This window comes from Saccostrea cucullata, unplaced genomic scaffold, assembly GCF_032062105.1.
Source record: "Saccostrea cucullata isolate Sc308-1 unplaced genomic scaffold, CSIRO_AGI_Scuc_v1 ctg1744, whole genome shotgun sequence".
Taxonomy (NCBI): Eukaryota; Metazoa; Mollusca; class Bivalvia; order Ostreida; family Ostreidae; genus Saccostrea; species Saccostrea cuccullata.
Window position 1 is genome coordinate 203,284 of NW_026929032.1, and position 16,671 is coordinate 219,954.

The 16,671-nt window shown below is 33.0% G+C and overlaps 2 protein-coding genes across 3 annotated transcripts in view; one reads left to right on the forward strand and one right to left on the reverse strand.

Moving 5' to 3' along the window:
• LOC134279639 (perlucin-like) overlaps nucleotides 1–16,671 on the reverse strand; it is a 60,174-nt gene that overhangs the window by 38,189 nt on the left and 5,314 nt on the right. The window contains exon 5 of one of the 2 annotated variants that reach the window (XM_062762061.1): nucleotides 16,409–16,505. The exons of the other annotated variant lie outside the window; for it this stretch is intronic. Coding sequence (XP_062618045.1) covers nucleotides 16,472–16,505 — 34 coding nt within the window. The 3' untranslated portion in view covers nucleotides 16,409–16,471. Of the gene's footprint in view, nucleotides 1–16,408; nucleotides 16,506–16,671 lie in introns of those variants that run through there. 2 annotated transcript variants of the gene reach the window in all.
• On the forward strand, nucleotides 4,920–11,650 carry LOC134279626 (uncharacterized). The gene is made up of 4 exons (XM_062762045.1): nucleotides 4,920–5,051; nucleotides 5,187–5,592; nucleotides 8,739–8,899; nucleotides 10,334–11,650. The coding sequence occupies exons 1-4, from the start codon at nucleotides 4,920–4,922 to the stop codon at nucleotides 11,642–11,644; spliced, it is 2,010 nt and encodes a 669-aa protein (XP_062618029.1). The 3' UTR covers nucleotides 11,645–11,650.

Below are 16,671 nucleotides of genomic sequence, written 5' to 3' on the forward strand. Positions count from 1 at the left end.
CAACCATGCAACCCTTACGGAAAATCAACACACAATGTTATTTTATACCTGTTACCAGCCAACAGTGAAGAAGAAAGATAGTTGCATATGGAAATTTTTATCTGTTCAATAGGTCTGGACTTTTTTTCAAGTATCTTCTGCTCATGAGTTCATATTGATGTGTATTTTTTTGCTTTTCTTTATTTACATAATTATGTACTTGAATACGTGACATTTTTTCATTGTCAATACTGTTTTTTTTTTGCTGCGCTTTTATAGAATCAGCTTTTTGATTATTCTGTAATTATTTATGTTCTATAGAATGATGTATTTTGTGATGGGGCATAATTTTTGTAATATATATATAATTTTCAGATTCAATGAACTTATTTAAAGCAGAGACACTATAGTCTAAATTTACTACCAATTAGAGTGGTTTATCCCATCGTTGATCATTGTTGTTTTTTATTCTCCCGCAATAAAAGATTCAGAGATACTAGTACTATACAGTTATTATCATGTTCGTTCATCTGTCTTCTGTTTGTCTGTATGTCCGTAAACACTTAAGAAATAAGGTATCATTTTTGAGTTTATTGGGATGTAAAACGGGTTGGTCACGTGATTAAATCCCATAAATCCCGAAGGGCTTTATGGAAGATTTGATCATGTGCCAAACCGTTTTACATCCCAATAAAACTCAAAAAATGATACCTTATTACTTATCTTTACATTTGTGACTTATTCATACTTTAAATTTGCCTGATTGTGACTTTTAACGTGTGAAATGCATTATTTTTCAAACCCAACGGCATGTATGTAATCCACTGAACGTGCGTCAACTCTTTATGACGTCACTGAGAAATTACGTCGAACGTTTATCCATGCAAACATCTATGACCTCTTGACCTCGTACCTGTATTTAAACAAATATAAAAACTCTTGCTTTCAGTAGTGTTATATAAAGGAAAACATTTGCAAATGCAAATATTTGCCAATGACCATTAGTGGATGGGACAGTTACTATGGTTTTCATTTTTAACAGATGTATTTTTTGTGACAAGCCTTTCACAGGGTACCACTACTTGTATATTTAACCTTTTTGAACTTTGCTTGGAGTTTAAACATTTTTTGCCAAATATTCGACAGTTAAAACTACATGTAGGGCTTTCTCAGGTATACAGTGTAATCCTTCCGACAATGCCTTGCATTTGATATAAACTATTATGACCTTTTGACCTGACCTTGGAGTTCAATTTGGATTTATAAAACTTCAACTCTAAGTACAAGCTGCAATTTTGCAAGGAGAGAGTCGAATTCTTAATCCACGCTGAGTTTTAAAGGAACTCCATCCATCCCTTTCTTTCACTTCATTGCCATTATACAATGTAATACAATGTAATTTAGGTGTCATCTGATTGTCATCATTATTTAGTCACTTTATATACATATATAAAGTGATCAATCATTTTGTTTTATCCCATCGTTTTTTTATGATACTCATTTCAGTGCTTGATTTATGGAATGCCCAATTTGCATACTAGTAATATAATTCAAAATATTTAATATGTTCTATGGAAGCTTTTTCCCCTCTTCTGACCCCCTAATGGTCTTTTTTCTTTTGCATTTCGTTATACATATTTACGTAAAAAATAACATTTTTCTACTTTCGGTACTGCTGTTTTTTCTTAATTACCTTACTCTCGATTTCATAAAATTAACAAATTACAATAAAGTACTACTTTAAGGTCAACTACTCCAATGATGGAGGTTAAGGTTTTGGGAATTGAGCCGATGTTAATACATTTTGAATAGAACTGGATGTTCATAATTATGAGCATGAAAAGGGTTAAAAGATTATGTTCCAAACGCCATTTGAATAATTTATAGAAATGTATCTGATTTGGAATTCACATATCGTTATAAATAAGTGTTTCGGCCACGAGAGAACTTCGTTAGGCTGCTATTTTTCGAATCGATTTTTTTTAAGAATTTGTCCAAGGTCAATAAAGCATATTTTTTTTGGAAAATAAGATTGAATTAAGGAAACCCACATAGATATTTATAAATCTATTAAAGATTGCCTAGCATGTGTATAACGTTACGTAAGACACTTTGCACTTTTCTCTCTACAGAATTCTGTGACTTAAAAAATGCAACCTTTATACGTTGATTGGTATGTGTTTTTTTTAATTACTAGACTGGTTTTTAAAAAAATGCAGAAAATTGCACAAAAAAATAGTACAACTTCAAGGACGTATTATTGCTATGTTGACACAAGTCTTGTTGATCAAAAGGCATTTAAATTGTTTAACCTTCCAAATACATGTATGTAACTCTCCTATAGGGATGAAAAATAAAATTAAAAGGAAACCTTAAAAAAAGATAATTGATAAATTGATTAGTGATCCACTTTAAGTAGATAAAGCAGGTTTCAAAGATAAAAAAAATTCAAACATTCTACGCAGTTGCAGTTTTTAAAAACAAGCCTAACATAACTTAGCTTTTCATACACTTTTTGTTATTGCTATAAGTTACATTTATTACGAGGGTTGTCCCGTAAAATCGTAGACAAGTTGTCTAGTGTGAAAAATAAACATCACTGGGTTCCCAAATTTTCATTATTATTTAGTACATATTTTAGTAATATACACAGCAAATTTCAGAAAAATATATGCATAAATAAACAAATTATGAGATTTTATGCCATGTATTGTATCACCTTACGGCACATTGATTATAACGTCGAAGTGTCTAAAACAGCGTCATGTTTTATCCTTGCTAAAATGAAGTTGAATAAGTCCGACTTTAATTTAGGAATTTCATCGATACACATTCATTAGTCTCCATAAACAGCCGAAGAACCGATTGGCACCCTCATTCGATCTTCTAAAGATTTATTAGTAAGTTACGGACAATTTTCTCAATGTCTTTTAATTGATAGAAAATCTCACATCGGCGGTCTATACTATGACAGCGTCTTTTGCTATTACATCAGGAGTTTGCTCGTATGTTTTGTACTCCCCAGAGACTCGATCAAAAAAAAACTTCGCTAAGAAAACTCCTATTTCGTTCGTATACTTAGGATATGGTGATATTTTTATAATCGTTTTTCCTCTATGGTCAATTCAAGTCTCTAAAGGTGTCATTACAACATAGAAATAAAACTGAACTGTTCTCCGGTGCGCCGTAACGTCATTAAACGTCGCCATTTTTCGTGTGTTGTGTTAACCACTTTCCCATTTCAAATGCTCGAGAAACTGCCAAAAATTAAGCAAATGCCTTAATTTTTTTTACAAAGAGTACAAAATTGATTGTGGATTTGAATTAGGATAATTTTAATCCAAATCTTATTTGTTTAAAACTTTTATTTTTGAATTCAAACTTGTGTATTCTTTTATAAACCCTTGGATTTTTTACCGTGCGCCGTAGGACAATACCTCTTGCACATTCAAGCATAATAAAATCTTTATTTTTGCCTATATTTTATAAAAAAAAATTATCATGCACTCAAATATGATAAATGAATATTTACTGAAATTTTCAACTTAGTGCGCCCATTACTTTTCGAGAAAAACGCTTTGTCCACGATTTTACGGGACAACCCTCGTACATAATAACATAAAATCCAGTCCATAGTTTAATACCTTATATTTCCATTTCTATTTGTTTTCTCTCTGATAACTCTTTAAAAGTTAGTGGAGTTAATTTCTTGATAATTCTACTGGAATGTAAATAAGACAAATCAATAGGTCAGGGGCTAAGTAGGTCTAATATGCATTTAAATCTCGTGCCCATTTGTATTTGCTTCTGACGCCAAGGAGGCCAAATACATGTATGAATGAAAATCTCGTGCGGTTGTATTTGTGTTTGACGTCAGTGGGTGAGGGTAATTTAAATCTAATTGTCCACATTTTAAAAATCAAAATCTGCAATTTTTTCACAATGAAATGAAAATATCAGGAACCATTGTTTACTTAGCATAGTATGCCATGGACATCAACGATAGTGGAAAACGTGGAATTATTCATGCAGAAAGGGCGAAGCCTCTTATGCAAATTATCCAAAGTTTTCAACTATTGTTGATGCCCTTGCATACTATACTAACTAGTAAGGGATTTCTTAAATATCTTATTCTATTACCGCAAATAAACAAAAAAAGAAAACGTCATAATTTGCACAGAACAAAGATTTTTAATGTTTATTTTGACTTTTACAGTTCATTTAATGTTTATGACTTTGATATACATATAACATAAGAGAGATATAAAAATAATATAAATATCTTCTGGTTTTTACTTTTGATCATTTCACAATAAAATTTGTTTTGTTTTTTTTTAAGAAGATTCCAGAGTCATCTTTGAGTATAATTCCTTCCATTAAGCAATATTGACCTTTATTCTCTTATCTGTAATTAACGGTAACGAAATAGTCCCCGAGTAAAAAAAGGAAAATCCTAGAGAATTACATGTAGCTAGCATATAAAGCATTTCTTCATACTTATATTGTCAGATTTTAAAATGCATGTAGGTGCAAACAGAAAAGCACATATAGCAGCAACCGAGAAATATTTTACGGAGAAACGCAAATAAAGCAAATATTCTTACGCAGGTGAGGGGTTTAAATACCGAACCTGACTTTTTATCTGTAGATATACCAGGCCCCGGGATCATGAAGCATCTTAAGCTTAAGTCAAAAAATGCCTTAGATGCTGAATTTTTTTAGAGGTCAAGCAGCCCAAAATGAAAATGCTTTCCGATTTTGTATCATCAGCCTGCTGTTGCATACAAATTATGAGTTTCTTTCAACAAGTTTAAAAGATTTTATAGATAATAGAAATTTTGACTTAAGTCTAAGTCTAAGTCTGTTTCATGATCCCAGGGCCTGGTGTTTTAGCAGCAAATGACAGTATTGTTAAAAAATAATATTTACGCTTTTTCAACATGTTTGAAACAATTCTCGGAGGTGTACTACATGAATGTTTTACTTTTTCTATTCCAGTATGGGTTGTCTTTATTGCAGTTATTTTAGCATGTTGGTTGATTTATTGGGATAAATCTTCTTCCAAATTGAAGGTATGTCGATTAAAACTTTTTGCATTTCAAAAGATGTACGTAAATTTAACTGCTAAAGGAGTAACTTGCTTTCGGGCATGTTTAGAAAAACAAAATTGTGTTGTAGTCTTGAAATGTAGCCAAATTTTTTTTTAGGTGAAGGGAAAACCATTCTCACAGGAAGCCACGCATAATTCGATCGTAATTGCTTGGGAAAAGCCTCTTTTTGCAGATCCGGACTTTTACATCGTTCATTACAGAGAGGTTCGTTTAGAACCAAGAAGATGGAGTTCTCTTAAAACACAAGGCAACTTACGTAAAATTACAATATCTGATCTTTTACCGAATACCAAATATAAAGTAAAAGTGAGTGCATGCTGTGGAACAGAAGTTGGTCCCTCAGGTGAAGAAAGTGATGATCTAGTCACAAAAAGTCTAGCATTTAAGATAAAAGAGGCATCTGAGTTCGTTGAGGGATCAACGCAAGGTACCGTATCAAAATATGCCGTACCCAGTAGGATTGAAAATGATGAAGAAATGAAGATACAGACAATAAAGATAGGTAATGTATTTCATGTCAGCTAGGATGAATTTTTTTATTAATAAATTCTGTGAAATAATTTTCACGGGGGTTGATTTTCGTTGTTTTCGATTTATGGAGAGATTCACGAATGCATGAAAACTATTTAATGTAAAAATCATATGCAATACTACTAGACATTTTCAAACTACGAAATCAAATCCCCACAAAATAATATCTTTTTCTCAAACCTCAAACACTTTACCCAACAAAAGTATGATTTTACAGTAAACGAATCATCATTGAGTTATCTATAATTTTGGCAAGAAGTTCATGCATTTGAAGTAATGTTTATTCTAAAGTTTTTCTTTTTCTTAAGTTATCTTCATCTTAAGAACAACAAGACCAATTTTGATCAAAATTTCTTCAAAGTATTCCTGGGTGAAGGAAATTCCATAGTGAAAAAGATTCATGTTTGTTCAAATAAAGGGCCGCGAGCTCTTCTAAGTGGAGATAAATTTAAATTAATTAATTAGTGAAAAATTAGAAAAATTAATGGCATCTTTCAAAATATTCTTCTCAAGACCAGCTGGGTCTTGAAAGATGAAACTCGTGTGGAATCTTTTCAGATGATGTAGATTCAATTATGGTCAAATCATGACCCCTAGGCGTAAGGTTAGGCCACAATTGACGACGAAAGTTTTCCAAAGGAATATTTAGGAATATCTCTCAATTTTTTTTTTTCTCAAGAATAGCAAAGTCATAATTATTGATATTTATATGGAAACATTATCAGGTAGAGCATATTTAAATATGTTCGTATCATGATCCCTGGGGGCAGCTAAGATATGGCCATAATGGGCAAATCAAAGTTTTACATAGAAATATATCGGAAAATTCTTCAAAAATCTTGATTCCTGGAGGTATGGAGGAGAAGAATGTGGGATTAATATCTACATAGGAATGTATGCTAAAATATATCAAAAACATTTCTAAAGAACATAAAATCTATTATTAGTATTTTTGCTTTGAACTTATGGAAGAGTCCTCAGATTGGTTATATTCAGATTTTTTCAAATCATGACCTACTCGGTAAGGGTGTGGCCACATTGAGGGATCAAAATTATACATAAAAATATGAAGAAAAAAACTCCCCAAGAACAGAAAAGTTATGTTTATTCAAATTAACATGTATCAGGCGCGGATCCAGGATTTGGAGTTAGGGGTGGGCGCCAAAATAGGCAAGGGGTCTGGGGGCCGCCTTGAGGCCCCCAGTGGGTCCAGGGCAAAGCCCTGGTGGTGGCCCAGGGGGCGAAGCCCCCGGAAGCTCCTTGATTCTACAGATTTTGAAGGGTTAAAATGAGGTCTACCAAAGCCCTGGTGGGGGCCCAGGGGGCGAAGCCCCCGGAAGCTCCTAGATTTTAGAGTTTTTGAAGGGTTAAAATGAGGTCTACCAAAGCCCTGGTGGGGGCCCAGGGGGCGAAGCCCCCGGAAGCTTCTGGATTCTAGAGATTTTGAAGGGTGAAAATGAGGTCTACCAAGTAGACATAATTGATTTACGCTAACTTTGACAATTTTAGGGGGGGGCGCGCGCCGGGTGCGCCCCCCCTTAAATCCGCCACTGTGTATGAATATGCATGTTAAGAAGATTAAAATTTATTCAAATCATGGTGGTGGTGGTGATGGTGTCCGGGGGTGGGGGGGGGGGTGTAATAGGGAGTGGCCACAATGGGAGACCAAAATAATCAAAATAATATGTAGGGAAAAAATCTTTAAACATCATTTTATCAAGAATGACATAGTTATACTTGTATGCTATTGATGCTGTGGCATTTTCAAGTAGTATAAAATTTAAGTCACCCAAGCTACTTTTCTAGTGTCGATAGACCTGTATTTCCTATAAAACGAGTACTTTGTTAACAATGCAAAGAACTAAATTTTTGAAGCTTTTTTCGTTCAACCATGATATTACTGCAGAGGAAGGTGAATGGAGAAAATGAATTCAGATCAGCATGCTGATCAGTTGCGATGAATAACACGACATAGTAAATATCGCACCAAAATACACTTTAATTTATCTGGGAAGTAGTTTGTATTTTAATTGTAAAATCATAGATTATTTGGTCTTTTGGTTTTAAATGTAAAAGAAAAGTCGACCGTAAAACGTCTTCGAAGAAATGTCACATTCATGATTTTTTTTTCTCAATAAGAATTGTTTATTCTATATAAACTTATGGCCTTGAATTAAGCAAACATATCACTGAAGTATAATATTTACAACAATTTTTAACTCTATGGAGAAAATGATTGATTAAGCTGTTGGATTTCATTTTCGTAGCCAGTTTTACGGGTTCAAAATCGATCACATATGAAATATCTCTGTTCTTTATGTATATCGAATTTTAAATGGGATGATAATTTGTAATGAGAATTGTTCTGAAAAAAAAAATAAACGTTTAAAGGTTCATGGTTTCAAATCTTTAAAATTCCATTTAGTTTTACAAACTATAAAAAAGATAAAGAAACAAAATCAAAATTTGGCAAAGGATTCAAAAATAATTACAATACATGTTTAATATTAAACAACCTTTAATTTTTATCAAAGAAATTCCAACATCTTTGACAAGTTTTAATTTGACATAAAAAATGAGGAAATAATTATGCATATACTGTATACAGGGAATTTTAAGCCCCTGTTTTATTTTCGCCCCGAACAAGGCGAATTCAAATTACACAGCATAATTTTTTAAACAGAACTATGACTTGGCAAATTTAAAACGGGGCTAAATTGTTCACACGTGCAAAAGGGCAAAAATAAGACGGTGAAAAAATACCCCTGTATACAGTATTCTAAATTCACATTTCGATTGTGCTGTTTCATTTGATGAACAACGTTCTTTTCATGCAGTTTTCCTGATAAAAGGTCAATTTTTTAAATCAAATATACGATTTAAGATACGTTCTATTAATTGTTCGTCGTATAGTTGTGTTAGCAGATCTTTTGTATAAACATGTACTTACTCATGATTAAAAATACACAACGCTTTTTATTGTTTACAAACAGATATACACTTGAAAACAGTGAATCGATTTAAATCACATTTGATAAAACCCATTTGCTAAACGTTTATTAAACATGGATACTTAGAATCTATTAAAGTATATATTATTAATCATTGCATTCCTAGGGGACGGAAGTCAACCGAATGCAGAGAGGAAAAGTATTCTGCTCATCAGCGCACCGCATTCTGGAAAAACCACGCTTATTGAGGGAATAATGAATTATATATTTGGGGTTACATTTAAGGATGACTTTCGGCTTTGTCTATCACAGAGTATCAAAGATGAGGTAACGTATTTAAAACGCTTAGCAAGGAATGAAAGGTAAAGTAAAGGATGAAATTCAGTTAACTAAAAGATGACTGAAAGTACACTGAATTGTGACTGAATGCAAAGCTTGCCATTCAAAGACTTTTCTAGAACTCTTAATTACCGATTAGTTGACCAGTAGGTTCATCCCTGGAACGTAAAAATACATGGTCCTTCTGGTATGCATATGGGTTTACCTAAAGATTTATTGGTTCTTCTGATTTCATATATACACTGAACCAAACTTCTAAGTGTTTTCATATCAATTTTAAGTTTTCAAGAACAATTGCATAACAAAAATATTTTCTTTGATTCATGTTTAATGATGCATACATCATTTCGATGCTGCGTTAATCTCATATAAGTATCTCGTAAGAATTTTAAGCATTGTGTCAAGGTCATGATGTACCTCAAATGAAATTCACATAAAATAATCTCTTTGGAGTAAGACCACCACTCGCTTTAATTACTGCAAGAATCCTTTACCATTGGATGCCATGTCCTCTAAAAAGGAGATTGACCTAACTGCTGCCATACCTACTGCATGGATCTATCTAAACCGTTGTAATTGTGTGGAATGGGAGGGGGGCTTTTACATTCCTTTTAAAAATACCAAATGTGTTAATGGGATTAAGATTCGAAGATTTGGCATTTGCATCATCACACTTAATCTTTTGGTCAATATCCTTGGGCGTTCAGCACGTTAGTGTACCGCTTTTAGGATGATTCAAACTGTTTGAGATGATATTAGACTGCCACGAGTACCAATGTCTTATAATTTCCTTTCCAATGAAGTTGTTTATTTTAATGTTTTTAAAATTGTTTATGAACAATGTAACACTATAACCTAATTATGACGCAAAATCTTCGCCTCAGACGGATATCTACATCATTTCCAGTTTTCTTAAATTTTGTTCAAAACTCTCAAATTGTAATAATTTGGCGATTAAAATGACTCACAATCTGTAGAAAAATATGTTTAAATGATTTTTCATACTGATTATTAATTCATTTTGAAATGTAATATCAAGGACAAATAAACACTAACCTAAAAGTGAGCGAAACGTGGTGCAAGGATGATCCAGATATTAACATTCCTACGGCTCTTCGTCCTTTCTCAATGACCATTTTGCCACATTTTTGTGTTTTTTTAATTAAACCAGTTTTAAAAAATTGATAATGGTCACAGAAAGATATTAATTACACAAAACATGTTCCGCAAAGTACATATTCATTGTTTTTAAGATTAAACTCGGGACATAGATTTTCATTCATTTTGGTGATAATTGATTTTCTTTCAACAATTGTCGAGAAGGTTCATTGGTTATAAGAATTTAAAATATCATATCATTTTGTCATGTAGTTTTTAATGATATACATTTATTAGAGTTAACTCTTAGAATTATCATTTCAGGTTCACCATGAATGGCTGAAAGTATACCACTTTGACGAATATGAAGGAGGGAGGATAAACTTGACTCTTACAATTTATGATGTTCCGAGATTTTGTTCTTCAAGTATGGACTGCGAAAACCAATTGCTTAAACAAATAGAATTTGTTATGAATCAAGTTTCGGCAGAAATCAATTTAATATGTTTGGCCATAAAAGGGAATGATTCCCATTTGGCGACAGAGCAATTGGAATATTTTAGATCACTCTTAAGTATCTTCGAAGATCATATGATGTCGAATTTTTGTGCCTTATATACTTTTGCGGATGTTGGGGAAGCGTGTATCCATAAAATACTTCGAACCAACGAAATTATGCCGAGGAAATCTTTTCATTTAAACTTGTCTTCTCTCTTTCAAAGTAGTCATCGGTATTCCCAGACTTTTTGGCAAATGAATTCATTTCAACTGGACTCATTTTTTGATTTTGTAAGGCAGTCGTCTGCCAAAGGTATCTGCAAAAAGGAACAGTTGCTAATTCCCCTTCAATCAGAGATAACTCCTGCAGAGCTAGAGGCGTTCAGGAATGATATACATGTAGCCTCCCGACCCACAGAGATAACTCCCGCTAAACTAGAGGAGTTAAAAAATGATATAGCTTCCCTTCAGCCACAGATAACTAAAGATATTTCAGAAATGGGAGAAATAAAGATTCAAATATTTCTATTTACAACACGCAAAGACGAGATCGTGTCGAATGGTGATATATCCTTTACAATAGAAGAAATCCGACAAATAAAAAAAGATCTTACGCCGGGCTTGCATGTAACAAATTGCATGCATTGCTATTATACCTGTCATGAGAATTGTGCGATCCCGGATGATGACGGAAAGAGAAGGTGTAGTGCTATGGATGGAGATGGGAATTGCATGGTATGCACAAGTCATTGCATATGGTCTATCCATAAAAATACCCCATACATTTATGAGTACAAAAAGGAAGTGATCACAAAATCATACCAAGAGATGAAGTTGAATTATGAAAAAGAAAAAGGAAAAGAGCTTACATATGATGAATACCTAGAAAATCTTAACAGTGACATACAAGCACTGCTTGAGAGGTTGCATGGAAAGGTACAAAAGATGGCAGAGTGTCAAAATGAACTGCAAGGTATCGAGCATAGTCCAATCGCACGTTCAGTTGGCGACACAATCGATGATTTGATTGAAGCTGAAAAACGAAAGCAAGAAAGGGGATATGAAAAAAGAATTGAGATGTATGAAGAATTAAAAAAATACTCAAAAATGGTGAAAATAAGCCGAGTTCAAAATTAGAGCAGCTTTTTTTTATCTGAGAGAAATTAAATCCCACTCACAGGACATAAATAGCCTAAACAAAGGATGGCTTTTGCAAAATATTTCTTTATCTTAAAAAGAAATCAATGATTAATATATTTTGGATTATAGATTAAAAGTTTTATACTTTTTTAATCCAGTTAGATGTAGAGAAAAAAAATATGCGTGTGTGTGTTGACATGCTAATCATTTTCGCTCATATATGTGTATGTATAATATTCATTTAAGTAGATTGTATTTATTTTTTTTCATATCAAATTATAATAAATAGAATTTGTATCATTTTGTGGCAAAATCACAATTTCAACATTTGATCACTAGAAAGAAATTGGTCAGAATAGGAGAATGTAGCTCAGTCCAATCTGACTGTAGTGCATTTAGTGCCGGCTGTAAATGATTCCGAATTCTTTATAAGAAATATTTCATTTTTTCATTGATTTTTCTCATATATTATTGTAGGGTAACTTGATTCTAATTTTATATATGATTGAAAAATCTTGAAATATTATATTGTTTGCAGACATTCTTAGATAATTTGAAAATAAATTTGTTTGAACGCAATCCGATGTTTTCCATGTACAATTTAAAATAGTGTTGGCAAATCGGACGATTTTTAGTAACCGGTTACTCGCTCAATCTTCCGATCGAGTACCCGGTTACTCGGATGATTTATTCATATGTATCATTTATCTCATCTTTTACTCATCGGTTCTAATAAAACACGAAGGTATTGTGAATTAACTTTATTTATAAACTTAAAAAGAACACGCACGCAATATCTTGAATTTTAAATATAATTATAATAAAAAAAATTAATTAAATCAGAAGAAAAATAAATATTCAATGTTTCACGCTATTTTACAATGGCGTTCATCAGTTTAACTTTTCAACCCCCGATATGTATGTCACGATCAAGGAGAATAATTATTTAGAAATTTGATGTCACGATAACTCCTATTCACATTAAGGTCAGACGAGACGTTCCTCAAAATCTGTTTTATATATCTTCGTAATGTATGAAAGATATACAAAATTTTAATAACATTCTAATTTCTAAACCAGTTTCTAAACGTTTTAAAAAAAATCATAACACTTAAACATTTGAAATTGGAAAATTATATTTCTTCCCCAAAGGATTATATAAGAAAAACTACCCTTGGTATCTTGCAGAATTGCCTGGTAAGGTACCTCAATTTTTTGTGAGTAAACATGATTGAGTAGCAATACTTCAATGACAAACTTTTAGAAAAATTTATCTATTATTAAGGAACGTCTCGTCTGTCCTTAATTACATTTTACAGGTATAGAATCAGCTGTTCTTTTAAAATACTTCCAAGCTATACATGTCTTTGACGGCATTTTTTAAAATTATTTAATGAGGTAATTATAACTTGGGTCTTCAAAACTTGTATAACCTGCTAGCAATCAAAGCTATCAATTAAGTGTGAAAACCAATCAATCGTATTAGTGAAACCATAGATCATTAAGTCTAACGGTAGAGAAAATTAGAGAAATGTTTATTTGTACGCTTATAAACAAACTAACATTTTATTTTTTAGTTATTTACCATACAAGATGCATTTTATCCGAGTAACCGAATAGCAATTTTACTGACCGATACTCGCATCGTTCGACGGTTAACCGGTTAACCGGGTACTCGTTGCCAACACAAATTTAAAATGATATATTAAGAATATATATATTAAAAAAAGAATTGTATGCTCTTATTTCGTACTGTTTATGGACTTTGATAATAAATACTGTTCGTTATCTCCATACCCTTTATGCATCAAAAGTAGTGTGACTATCACATATTAAATTCGAAACAAAATTCTAAGAATATATCTGTTACATATTCAAATTAATTTATGGCTTTTTTCTGGCAATTGCAATTTTTATAAAATATGCGCAGTGGTTTGTTTAAATGAAAAAGGTAATGAAACAGTGACCAATCTAAAAAATGTAAACAATGGAAATTTATGAGATGGGCATCAAAACCGACGATCCTAAGTTGATCTATTTTTATTTGTTTAACGTCCTTTCAAAAATCATTCACTCGTATTATGAGGGCATCGTTACCAGTCGAGCCCTGCAAGCTTAGTCCTATACTCGCCATATACGATCTTTCAGCAAATAAGGATCCTATTTGAGCCAGCATCCTCTGCAACAAGGAACCTCGAATTGAAAAGCAGTATCCGAAATGTGTCCATATCTCACCATGGGATTCAAAGTCGTGAAGTTCAATTCCTTACTCAACTCTAGAGCAACGCGCCAACAACTGCACTGAATCTAGGTCTTAGAAAAATATTCTGCTGTTAGATTTTTTTCTTAAATGAATAAGACTTTATTGAATTGTATTTTCATAAGAAGCCCAAACTGTTGTTTAGAAATAAGAGGTAAGGTCTAACTATACAAAAGTATTTGTCGATGGTCTTTATTATTGAGTTTCAAATAGATCAAGGATCACGCGCGTAGCAATTTCATACATGTATGACCAAGTTTAATTCACGCGGTTGGTACATTGATGTATACATTGTGATATTCCTGTACAAGCATGGGCACAATTACTGAAAAATATAATTGATTAATAATCTATTACTTAGAGGATTAATTCTGTGTAATCGAATGTTTATCGATTGCAGCCATTTTAACCCTGTTATCGATCGCAAGCGATTTCGTTAAAAGATATAATCGCTTAATAACCGATTAGTTTGAAGTTTTCCCCTCAGATATCAGCGCAACAAAATAATTTTTTAAATGTTGTAATGTAATGATGATGATATTCAACCAAAAACAGCAAAGCAATAATTTGTCAAACATGTATTACCATGCGACATTTACTGATTTGTATCGATATATGCATTGAAGATGGGTACGTATTGTTGCCGGCGACAATATGAACAGGACAACAAATTCTATAGTCACTATCTACGCTGCATTAAAAAGTGTACGAGAACCATCAGTGTGAGTCGAAAAAATAACATTCACAACAAGAGGCCCATGGGCCTTATAGGTCACCTGAGCATCATGCAACAACTTTCCAATGATTGAGTTTGGTTCATGTTTTAAACTAGACACCATGGCATTCAAAATTTTGAAAAAGGAACCATTACTCATCATACTATACACTTAGATTTAACGCATTTTCACTATAATCAATAGAGCCCCGCCCTAACACCAGAACCCCTGACCCAGGGGCCATAAAATTCACAATTTTGAAAGAGGCATTCTTGCTCATCATAACTATATACTTGTTTAGTTTATTTAATACCCAGGAGCAGAGAAGAAGATTTTCAAAGAATAAATGTATTTTCACTATATAAATCAATAGAGCCCCGCCATAACACCAGAACCCCTGACCCAGGGGCCATAAAATTCACAATTTTGAAAGAGGCATTCTTGCTCATCATAACTATGTGCGTAGTTAATCTATTTAATACCCAGGAGCAGAGAAGAAGATTTTCAAAGAATAAATGTATTTTCACTATATAATCAATAGAGCCCCGCCGTAACACCAGAACCCCTGACCCAGGGGCCAAAAATTCACAATTTTGAAAGAGGCATTCTTGCTCATCATAGCTATGTGCTTAGTTAGTTTATTTAATACCCAGGAGCAGAGATGAAGATTTTCAAAGAATTAATGTATTTTCACTATATAATCAGTAGAGCCCCACCCTAACACCAGAACCCCTCACCCTGGGGTCATAAAATTCACAATTTTGGAAGAGGCAATCTTGCTCATGTTAACTATATATTTAGTTAGTTTTTTTAATACCCAGGAGCAGAGAAGAAGATTTTCAAAGAAATAATGCACTTTTACTAAAAGATATGATCTATATAGCCCCAACCTAACCTCAGAACCCCTGACCCTGGGGCTATGAATTTCACAATTTTGGTGGAGGACTCAATGCTGATTATCATCATGCCAACAATTTGACTGCTAGATGTCCAGGAGTAAAGAAGAAGATTTTTAAAGATTGCATTAATTTTGGTGGTTTTGACCCCATCCCTCAGGCCTCAGGGGGGCAGGGGCCATGAATTTCACAAATTTTGTTCCCCTTTACCCATAGATGCTGTATACCAAATTTGATTGAAATTGGCTCAGCCGTTCCAGAGAAGAAGCTGAAAATGTTCAAAAGTTTACGACCGATTGACGACGAACGACGTACGACGAACGACGTACGACGGACGACGACGGACAAAAACAAATAGCAATAGGTCACCTGAGTGACTCAGGTGACCTAAAAATATCCCCCCCCTCAAAAAAAAGAAAGAAACGAATGACACGTCTTTTAGCAGCAATATCTGTGTGTCGACAATATGTACGGTGAGGTGTTAAGACAAATACATGTAATATTGCTAGCGACCATATGTTCAATGCAACTTTTCAGCCCGTAAAACTATGTATCAATGAATGACAATATATGAAGTGAAGGTTTGTAAATATTGTCGCAGACATTATCTACCGTCACGTGGCTGCTTTGTCATCTTTCACTAAGAAAGAATCAAGGGTCGAAGAAAACTGATTCGCACATAGAAATCGGCATAACTTTTTAAAGATTCAATTGATATTGAAGGAAATATGAATGCAAAATTTCATTATTCGTTTTTGTTTTTGTCCTTTTCACTTCCATATAGTACTTTGTCAAATAAAATCCGAAAAAGAGACACACAGTTGTATTCAACTTCATTCAAGCAGTGTTGTAGATTTCAATCAGTCACTCATACAACATAATTAAAGATAATACTTTTCATACAACTACTTAAACAGACAATAAGATGCAGTTGTGTATTTTTAGAATATATTTATCCAATGACTTGTACATCAGGATGTCCGATTCTAGAAATAAAAGAGAAGAAAAGATAAACTATATATTTATGCAAAAGTAACACATTAACAGCTTCCATTACAGTTACATGTACATACCGTAAATACTAGTTGAACAATTTGCGGTTTGGTTGAACGTTACAAACGTTAAAATTGTATTCAAATTCACTCAAAAAGG

Coding starts and splice junctions, on each gene's coding strand:
- LOC134279626 (XM_062762045.1), top strand. CDS start 4,920: ATGTTTGAAACAATTCTCGGAGGTGTACTACATGAATGTTTTACTTTT. Junction 5,593..8,738: donor GATACAGACAATAAAGATAG/GTAATGTATTTC, acceptor TTGCATTCCTAG/GGGACGGAAGTCAACCGAAT. Junction 8,900..10,333: donor CACAGAGTATCAAAGATGAG/GTAACGTATTTA, acceptor TTATCATTTCAG/GTTCACCATGAATGGCTGAA.